Here is a 10,203-nt window from a genome sequence, read left to right as displayed (position 1 = left end):
AAATATATATATATATATATATATATATATATATATATATATATATATATATATATTTATATATATATATGTGTGTGTGTGTGTGTGTGTGTGTGTGTGTGTGTGTGTGTGTGTGTGTGTGTGTGTGTGTGTGTGTAAGTATATGAACTGTGCTTCCTCATTGTCCCGGGTCACTCACCAGCATTTGATTTTTTTCATTTATTTATTTTCATTTTTTTTTCATTTGTTGATATTTTCATTTGTGCATGTCTTCCGATGATTCTGTACGTTTTTTTTCTGGTGTATTGGCTTCGATGTCCATTGGAATGCAAAATTTCAGCTTTCTTCGTCACCCGGAAGGGACCGATCTTTAATATCAGTCAGTGGTTAGAAAGAGCTCTCTCTCTCTCTCTCTCTCTCTCTCTCTCTCTCTCTCTCTCTCTCTCTCTCTCTCTCTCTCTCTCTCTCTCTCTCTCTCTCTCTCTCTCTCTCTCTCTCTCTCTCTCTCTCTCTCTCTCTCTCCTCTCTCTCTCTCTCTCTCTCTATATATATATATATATATATATATATATATATATATATATATATATATATATGTAACACACCAGTACATCTCACGTAGGGGACTATAGTGAGCATCAGGATCTGCTCCTGCACACATAGCTCGAGGAGTTTATGTCTTCTCGTTTTAAGGTAGGCTTTAAAACCAATTTGTAATTGATATTTACCCCACGCATGCAAAGCAAAAAGTGGGGTTAAGCAATTGGTTCATGACCATCCGTGTATCTGTCTGTCAACAAACATCAGTTTATGATCGAGGAACAACTGAATTTAAATTTAATGTTTTATTTTGAACATGAATCGGAAATCAAACCTATAGTTTAACAGTACTTTGATTCTGAATTCGCCCAATCGTACATGCTCAGAGAGGAGTGAGATAATATTTTTCCTCTGTCTGTCTGGCGGTGAAACAAAATTGAAAATCATTCCAAACAGAAAATTTACTGTATTTAAGGACGTCATAAAGGACACAAACAATGATACAACAGGCACGAATAACTCATGTAAAGTGTTGGATGGGGTGATGTATATGATGCTGCGTCAACGGCGGTAAAATGGTGGTGTATATGCTGCTCTGCTGCTCTGGCACTTCCTTTCTCTGCCATCTTCCATCTGCTTGGAAATCAACCAACATCACAGCAATACATGAAAAAGGTGGAAAAAAACTGATCCCCTTAACTACAGACAAATTAGCTTACATCCAATCTTCAGCAAGTGCATGGAATCCATCATCACATTTGACATAAAATCATTCCTTTTCTCCAACAGCCTCATCTCAGATCATTTATTTGGGTCATCCGGTCACTCTACCTTGGGCATGCTGCTTCTACTCTCCCAAAAATCTTGGAGCCCCTCAATGTCAGACATGAGATCAGGACCATCTCTCTGGCCATATCTTGAGCTTTTAATGCAGAGTCTGGCATCCTGATTTGCTGTCCAAATTGCTTATGGAATTGAAAGCCATCTTGACCCTTGGATTACTGACTTCCTCCACTCTTGTAGACAATGTGTGGCTCTCAATGGAACCCTTTAATCTCCTCTCCCTGTCAAGGCTGGAGTACCCCAAGGCAGTTTTCTCAGCCCCATCGTATTCCTAATCTTCATCAATGCTCTCACTGACTCTGGAAAATCCTCTTTATCTCTTTGCTGATGTCTCCATTGTCTGCCATGACATCCCTCAGCCTTCTGACAGACAGGCAGCAACCTCTTCCCTCTCCTCAGACCGTGATGAAATCACAAACTGGTCAAAAACTTGGAATATACCTTTCAATCCTAAGAAATCCCACACACTCACTCACCCTCTTCCTCTTTCACCAAAAGGACCATACCGCAAACCCTCCCATCTACTTTCTCAACAACCCTCTCAAAGAGGTTCAGTCACTTAAACTTTTGGGTCTCACTCTCAGCCACAATCTCTCTTTGACAAGCCACATTTGAAAGTTGGCCTCAAAAGCCAGATGGCGACTGGGCATCCTCCATCATACAAAGTTCTTCCTTGGCACACATGAGCTCCGATCCACCGACAAGGCTTTCATCCGGAGCTTGATGGAGTACTGCTCTCCACTCGGGGCTGGCTCCCCATCTCACATCTTGTACAGCTTGATGCCTTGAAACAATGGCCTTTGATATCATTGGGATCTCTCACGATAAAGTTGAGTCGATGGGCCGATCACTTCGCCATTGCAAATAGATCGGTGGTCTTTCTGTCTTCTTCCACCTTATTTCTGGACCCATTCCCCCAAAGGTATCTGCAGGACACACCTGGTCCACCTCGTGAAACTGTCCACCTCTACTCATTTATTCCTCTTTTTTTTTCCCCACCTATGGAACCACCTTCCATACTCTCTGCAATCTCATTCTTCTCTCCAGGAGTTCAAGACAACTGTTTACCACCATCTCAGTGAAATCCTCTCTATTTTCAGGTGACCATTTTTTTGTATTTTTCAATGATCAGGTGACCCCCACCCAAAACCACGATATTTTTGACACCCTTTAAACCACCTCCACCCCTCCCAAAATTTTGTTTATGTATCCATCTTGTCCACCCCTTACGTTCTCCCTTACCCCTCATCATCACCTACATCCCTTGTTTTTCCGTCTATCTACAGTACTTTCTCCCTCCACCCTGCTGTTGGTGTATCCCCTTTCTCCTGCTCTTCCCTTTGTTGTGTTGTGGCCTGATTTCTTTGTTCTGTGTCATAGCTCTTTGACGAGCCTCGAGCAAGTAAAAAAAAACAAAATTCCTGAATTTATTTATTTATATGACTTTTGCAATGTTTATTTAATTTACATTTAATTATATACTTGAACACAGTAGAACACAAATCGCCTTCTTTACACTTACAAAACCCTTCCTTTTAGCAGTACTTGGACGTGTTAAATAAGGTGTATAAGACTTTCACTAGCGAAATGAGGTGTGTAAGTGCTAAATTCTGGAATAATTTTTTTAAATGATGTTTATTTTATATTGAAGTGCATGCTGTACTTGAACATGACATGGGATAACGTGTTATATGAACTCTCTAGTTGTTACAGATTTAAACATCAATCCTCTTGATGGTTTATTAAAGCGTAAATAACACAATCTTGATCAGGTGACCCAACTTGTCCATAGTATGTCTTCTAAGGTGTTTATCTCCGACATGTATGATATTTTACAAAAATCTAAGGATCATGGAGGAACTTGTGCACAATTCAAATGTAGGACACAAATTGCTCAGAAAACATATTGTTGCGAATTCGCGCCCGCCGGCGTGCGGACGGCCATGTCACTCGAATCACGACCGCATCGCCCACCAGACGGACAATTCAGTCATGACCCTCCGGGAACTATCGCCCGGAGCCAGTCACGGGTGGGCCTTTCGACCTCACCACAATCGTGCCAATCGGCCACTCGCGTAGGATAGGGTTGTTCACCAAACTCGACCTACCTAAGTACCCACGCGGATGGTAAACCGGGCGATCGTACCTCGCCATAGGTCGACTCCAGACACGAGCCGCTTGGGCGGCCCGTTCCGTACTATCGGGATAACCGAGCGGTGTTATCGTCGACCTCGACAGTTCAGATTATTTACCGGGCGTTTTGCACCCACTACGAACCCTTTACGTGAAGCAGGATGGAGGGTCAATAAAGAAAAGACGAAGCGAAATGGGAAAACAGTTCACACAAAGCACATTTATTTCCCGGCACACGGAAAGCACACATATACAGCCATACAGTCAAAATGCACATATAGCAACCAAAACAAAAGCAACAATGACGCAGAGTTACTTCCGACTACGCGCACACATGGCAACACTTATGCAGTTCTACTTTACAGACGGCGCCAACACACATTTACACAAAAGCAAAGGAAAGAAGCCACCCTCATAGACAAGGGGGCAGACAGGCCTGTAGGCCAATTGTGCGCATGACCCTGAGGAGCGGCCAGGTCCGCGAGACCGGGGGGGGGGGTCCTACCTGCATCCTCGTGACGCGTTGGTGGGCGAGCTGCAGATGTGGCTGCGTGGCTGTGCCCCGATTCCATGCTCCTTGGCGGGTTTCGTTGGCACGACGTTTGGAGTGGGGTGGGAACGGGGCCCCTTTTTGCACTATCTCAGCGCGGGGGAAAGGGGGAATTGTTGATGCCCTGGGGGAGAAGAATGGCTGGCTGGCTTGAGTCCCGCGACGAGCGATCCCACACCGTGACCTCGTCGCGGACCGCCGTCCGCCGTCCTTCTCGCCTCGGACCCGAGCTCCTTTGCCTCTTCCCGCAACTCTTCTCAGCCGACTCCAGAACCCAACTCTCTCGATGACACTCTCTTCCCCTGGCTCTCTTCCACTCTCCAACCAAAACTGACTCACGCTGCCACGATTCGCCTTGCGCTCGCCGTTTTATAGGCTAGCAGGAGCAGCTAATATGCAAATATCCAGATCAGGATGACCTCGGGGGCGGAGCCACACTCGGCCATTGGTCGGAGGAAACTGGGTCATGAACCTCCCCTGATCCTAGAATTTGCATATATCAATTTCACACAGACTCGCCTGGAGGCGGGGCCAAGCCGCCCCGTGCTTGCTAATTGGACGGAGGAAAAGTGGGCGTGTAGCGTTCTTGATCCGAATTTTCCCTCGGAAAGGCTGCTATTTGCGCTCGCGGCTCGGTGCATTCGGCACCAATCGCCGAACGGGCCCGAGACAGGCCGACGCTCAGTGTTCACAGGTGGTGCGGGAATGGCCGTAGAAGGAGAGAGGTGAAGGTGGTGGAGGGTTTTCGGTGGTGGTTTGATGGTTATGGCGGTGATGCGATGATGTGGGAGCGAGTTGTGAAGGTAAAGGTCGTGGCTGTTGGCGTTGTTGTTGTTGTTGTCCGAGGGTTGGAGCGTGGTTGCAGTTGGTGACGATGGCTGGCGTGGTGGTTGTTGTGTGATGGCTGTTGAGACGTGGATGGTTTAAAATAAAGATAGAACAGAAAAACGCTGAACTCAAAGGATCGCAGCCCGAATGAATCGCATAAATTCCCTCTATACAATGGGTTTGGGCTAACTACACATGTACTTAGAGATATCTCACCTACGGGCCCTTCATGGTGTAATGCAAATTTCCACAGCCGTAACAATATCATAGGTAAATGAGTAGGAATTTTTTTTTGTTCGCATCAGTTGTTGAACTATTTAATGTGGTTTTGGTTCCAAACCCAACTATAAACTCAGTCAGATGGGTGCTTTGCAGGGAGAGCATCATCACAAGGTTCACAGTCCCCTCACATGAACGTTGACCTGGGTGTCCTGTCTGACAGCATTAGTTGGTGGTCATTGAAGATCTTTGGCGAAGAGTAGATGAGTTGTTACCAGATCATGAACAAATGACATTCCTGCCATAACTACTGCTGGGAAGGTAAAGTCAGACCACGCAATGTAATCCTTTCCTTGGGGTTTTTTTGGCAGCACTGCACCTGTCGAGAGACAGAGACAGAGACACAGAGAGACAGATCATTGCGAGAACATTTTGAACAGCCCCATATGTAAAAGTTAATTCCACCCATACCCCCAAGGAGGGCAATTGCCTTGAGCAGTTGGGGCATGGCATGACGTGGCATGTTCAGAGAGAGAGAGAGAGGGAGAGAAAGAGAAAGAGAGAATTTCCTTGCTTGACTGCACAACAGGAAAATGCAGAAAAGTCAGACTTTCATATACAAGGGAGATAGCTCGGACAAGTCTTTAATTTTCGACCCCAACCATAAATTTATTTTAAAATAAATAAATATATAACAGGAATCCAGTTGTGCCACTCTAACTTGGGACTTTTCGAAACATCCAACCTGTTATTGTTGCATGCCACTGTTGATATCACTTGCACAAAATGCAACAAGAAAAAGACCAGAGACCGCAAACCCTCGCCAGGACTTGTTTTGTATGGTGTTTGTGTACTGAGTGTTACAGAATTAATCAGAGACATAACTAGAACTGCCTCTTTATAACTGCTGGCAGTGATGACCGGTTACCAAGACATCCCGCTTTGATTGGACAACTCCCCCTGACCCATGACGTTTATTATTATTATTATTATTATTCAGTTGGAATGGGATTAAAATATGTTCAATTAAAATCAAATGGAAGACCAAATAGGTACACACCTGCATTGGAGTAATCATAAGGAACCCAAACAAGCAAAAGGCAAAGATGAATTCATCAGGAGGAACCTGGATAGGATTCCCATTTCAGCTGCGACTAAGTGAGCCTTCTGCAACAAAAAAAAAATCAAAAAGAACCCAGATCAAAAAAATTAAAACGATTCTAGTTGCCAGACCATTCATCCGATCAGGTTGAAATTTAAAACACATATTCCATATCACTGTTGGATCTTAATTTTCAAGTTTCACCTCAATTGATGAAGTGGTTCAAGAGAAAGATTTTGAAAAAATAGATTTTTCGCTCAATCCAATATGGCTGTCAGGTCATGTGACATGAATTATTTGTGAATACCCTGGCATCCCCAAGGTTTGGGGAACATTAGTGTGATGTTTGCCCTCGGTCTGTCCAGCTGTTTTGGAGAAGATTCTTTTTATGGGTTTTAGGGTAAATCCAATATGGCTGTCAAAGCATGTGACCTATGACATCATACGTATGATCGTTTTGTTCCTCATGGATAGGCGGTTATATATTTAATGTATCGCCTCAATCTGTTCACACATTTTAGAGAAGATCTTGAGCGTTGTTTTTTTTTTTTAAACAATATGGCTGCAGAATGGCTTTTAAACAATACGTCAAGAAATCTTTTTTTTTCTGTGGACCATTTTATCCCGAGACAACTCTCAAATTTTCATACTGATCAGATGTCGCGTTCTACATATGCAATGATGACGTAATAAAGGCACCTATGACATCCTAAAAAAATCACTCTCATTCCCAATGAGGAGTACTTGCTATCTGCCAAGTTTCTATTTTTCTTTGATGCGGTTTCAGAGATACAGAGGTCCAAATTTTTCTGTTTTTCCAACGTGGCTGCCACACCATGTGACGTATGATGTCATAATTATCATTCAAACATTCTGCATGAGTAGTCGCTCCTGTGCTGAAAATGTCGTCTCAATCTGACAAGCGGTTGCGAAGAAACACACTCATGTTCTGTGTGGACAAACAGACAGACAAACGACCCCAATAATGCAATACCCTCTCCTCTGGCAAGGCAAATTATCCTTATTCCTATTAATCACCCAAAGGTTGTAATTATAGTTGCAAGTCTGGTGACACAATTGTGCTTCATTACGACAATGCTGATTGGATGGTGCTTCATGATCTGCCACTTATGGGGGACGATTGGGTTTGGATATGGGGATTGCCACTTATGGGGCTCGGTCATTTTCCCATCCGAACCCCGAGCTCCTGATGCAGGGACCCCAGGTTCAAATCCCATAGACCTTTCATGTATGTGCTTACCCATTGGCTACTAATGTCCTTGTGATTCACGTTAAAGTATCACTGATACCTCCGAATGTCTTTGTCCTGGGGTTTGTGTTCAATCTCCTCCATGAGCCTTAGATCAGTGTAAATGATTTGATGGTGGCTTCGCATCAACCATATCCCTCCAACGGCTCGATGGAACCGTAACTGTAGGAGGTGAAGAGGAAAACGAAAATCCTTACGGACTCTTTCTGTGGAGGTCAAGGTTCATGAAAGGTCTTGACAACAGAGGGTAGCAAGTCAACATATCAATTGCAGCCAACGGGGTAGGGAAGCGGTCAAGGGAAGCGTAAACGGGGTTAGTGAGGGTGGTAGAGTACCCCGAGGAACGTGCTTGACAGCATGGCATGGCGGTAAGATGGGGTCTTCGATGATCATCAGATCCAGCGAGACCGGGAAAAGTAATCCCGTGTACAGCTAGGAGGAATGGGAATGAAGGATTGTTGGAGGGAAAAGGTATTGATAAGTCAGTTATCAAGTTGTGCAACCTGGGCAGGTAAGTGAGGGGAGAGAGTGAGAGTGAGAGTGCTGGAGGAATGATCCCACATCAAACTTGGTAAAGGATCACTATACATGGCCTTTGACCTTTCTGCAGAGGAAGGAGAAATTAGACCTGAACTTTTTGTAGGTCTTCCATTTAACTGCCGGGTGGGACGCTGTATCCTGACCCTTTTAGTGGAGGAACCGTGCTCCACGAGTCAATGGCACTGAGAACAAAGGTCTTGTACTCTACTTGTACGTACACCATGATGAAACAAGACCAGTGACCCAGAAAAGGTCTCTCATTGGATCAATAACATGACCGTCATGATGGACAATTTGGAGCATCGCTGGAGCCAGACGAGATGGTCTTTGCTTCAAGTATGTGTCGAGCTCCACACGTGACGTCACGGTCAACGGGTTTGAGTTCGCCTTCCTTCTGGGTCTCTGGGAGAAGTATTCACTCGGACCACATTTCAACGGGGAACTCAACGTCCATCTTCAAACCTCACTTTGTTTGGAGACATTTATGGAGGACCTTCATGGAGAATTCTTGGTGGTTTTCAAAAAATGTTTGAACGTCCTGTCGTCTTCTGAATCGTTCTTGTCGTGGCATTAAAGTGTGTCGGTGCACGTATAAGGCCTTGGTGAAGACATGGACATGTTGAAAAGTACAGCCTTCCCTCCCCCTCCAGGTCTCCAGGACAGACCCCTCATCCCCTCGCCCAAACCAACCGTGACCCTTAACAGTTCGCTTTCCGCTGCACCGAAGAACAGGAAGACCTTCCATCCGCACAACACCCGTCCCAATCTTCCCAGCAGCTCATCGTCACATCCTCCAGGCAATGCACTCCCAGGATGGGGGAGTTGGGAGAGTCTTGGTGGGGGACACACACCTTGCCCACCCTAGCTGCTTTCACAACAACCCGCCATCCCCAAGAGCTGTGTAGGGTCTCAGGGTCGCAAAAAAAAAAAAAATCCTCATTTCGGGATCTTTAACCACAGAGAGAATCAAAGCGACTTTGTCGACAACCAGAGGGAATATTACACGAGTGTGATGCACCTGGAACCTTGAACACCCAGGTGTTGGATTCCGACGCGCGCAGCAGGGGCAGTGTGCGGCGCAACACGTCGAACTTCGAATAGTCTTACAAGGTGTTCGCACCTCCTCGGCAGCTTTGGACTCTTCTGAAGAGGCCGGATGGGTCCGGACCCGCTCGGTGGTTGACACGCACCACTTCAAAGGTGTTAGTTCGGGTGTGAACATCCGTGACACGAACGAGCAGCGTTTGTTCCACTCCCCGGTCCATTGTTCTGTTAACATCGATTACCCGGTGTGTTGTTGTTGCTGTCCATTAAAAGGATCAGGATGATCGAAAACCCTCGGCGCCTTTCGTCTTCCTTCGGCCGTTTCGAATCATTTTGCAATCATCATCATTATCATTATTATTATTAGGAAGCGAGTCGGGCGCTCGCATAAATTATGTTAATGTTGGGGGCGGGGTCGCATAAATTATGTTCGAGGTCGGTGAGTTCTTGAATAATTTATTCCTCATTAAGGCTTTTGTCGTGCAAATTGGATGGAGGACGAGAATCTCTGTCGCTCCGTTGTCCTACGAGTCGATGTCAATGAGTGCTTATTGGAATTCCTGTCTGTCTGAAAAGTTTTCTTTTTAAAAAATGTTCTACAAAGTTCAGTAACCAAGTTTTGTTCATTCCCTCCGACTCCTCCGCCATCCTCTTGTCGCGCACGTCCCTCCCCTGCGCTTTTTGGCGATTCCTTTGGAGGAGGAAAAAGTTTGTAAACTTTTTCAGAAGTTTGAGAAAGTTTTGCGCACTTGTTGCGCGAGCGCCGTCGATCCGGATCGGATCACGAAGCCCGGTATCCCCGATCGGCAGGACGATTCCAGGGGTGTATTGTCCAAACTTGCGGGAACTAATTCATCGTGCCGCCGCCCGAGGCATCGTCTTCGAAGCTTGCTTATCGAGACTGCTTCATATCGCCTTCATCCCCCCTCCCTCCCCTCCCCCCATCACCCGCCGTCCCAGCTCACATGGTCCCATCCCATTCATTCCCTCCCTCCATTGCCATCCCGTCAGTCCCTCTTTTCGAGCCGACAGCGCTCTCCCACCCAAACTTGAGCCCACCCCGCGTCCCCCCTGGCTGCGTGGCGGCCTCCCCGCGCTCCCAAGCCCCGGATTCCGCAGCGTGCGAGTCCCACCGGAGCGATGCCGCCCGAGTTA

At 46.0% G+C, this 10,203-nt stretch overlaps 1 protein-coding gene and 1 long non-coding RNA gene across 3 annotated transcripts in view; one reads left to right on the top strand and one right to left on the bottom strand.

The window, feature by feature from the left end:
- Positions 1 to 3,554: 3,554 nt before the first annotated feature.
- LOC147013380 (uncharacterized) lies at positions 3,555 to 9,409 on the bottom strand. 2 transcript variants are annotated; one of them, XR_015051308.1, is made up of 3 exons: positions 7,505 to 9,409; positions 6,153 to 6,259; positions 3,555 to 5,471 (listed from the first exon to the last, which is right to left on the bottom strand). It is a non-coding gene; the product is annotated as an uncharacterized LOC147013380 (long non-coding RNA). The 2 variants fall into 2 exon arrangements; XR_015051309.1 differs by having other exon boundaries at positions 6,153 to 7,626; positions 7,800 to 9,370.
- Positions 9,410 to 9,691: 282 nt separating this feature from the next.
- Positions 9,692 to 10,203, top strand: part of NOTCH1 (notch receptor 1) — a 99,154-nt gene continuing 98,642 nt past the window's right edge. The window contains exon 1 of the mRNA XM_085855155.1: positions 9,692 to 10,203. This exon is cut by the window's right edge and continues 46 nt beyond it. Coding sequence (XP_085711281.1) covers positions 10,189 to 10,203 — 15 coding nt within the window. The 5' untranslated portion in view covers positions 9,692 to 10,188.

Source organism: Eptatretus burgeri, chromosome 14, assembly GCF_056783735.1.
Source record: "Eptatretus burgeri isolate ZD-2024b chromosome 14, Ebu_testis_v1, whole genome shotgun sequence".
NCBI lineage: Eukaryota > Metazoa > Chordata > Myxini > Myxiniformes > Myxinidae > Eptatretus > Eptatretus burgeri.
This window is presented reverse-complemented; position numbering and strand designations above follow the sequence as displayed.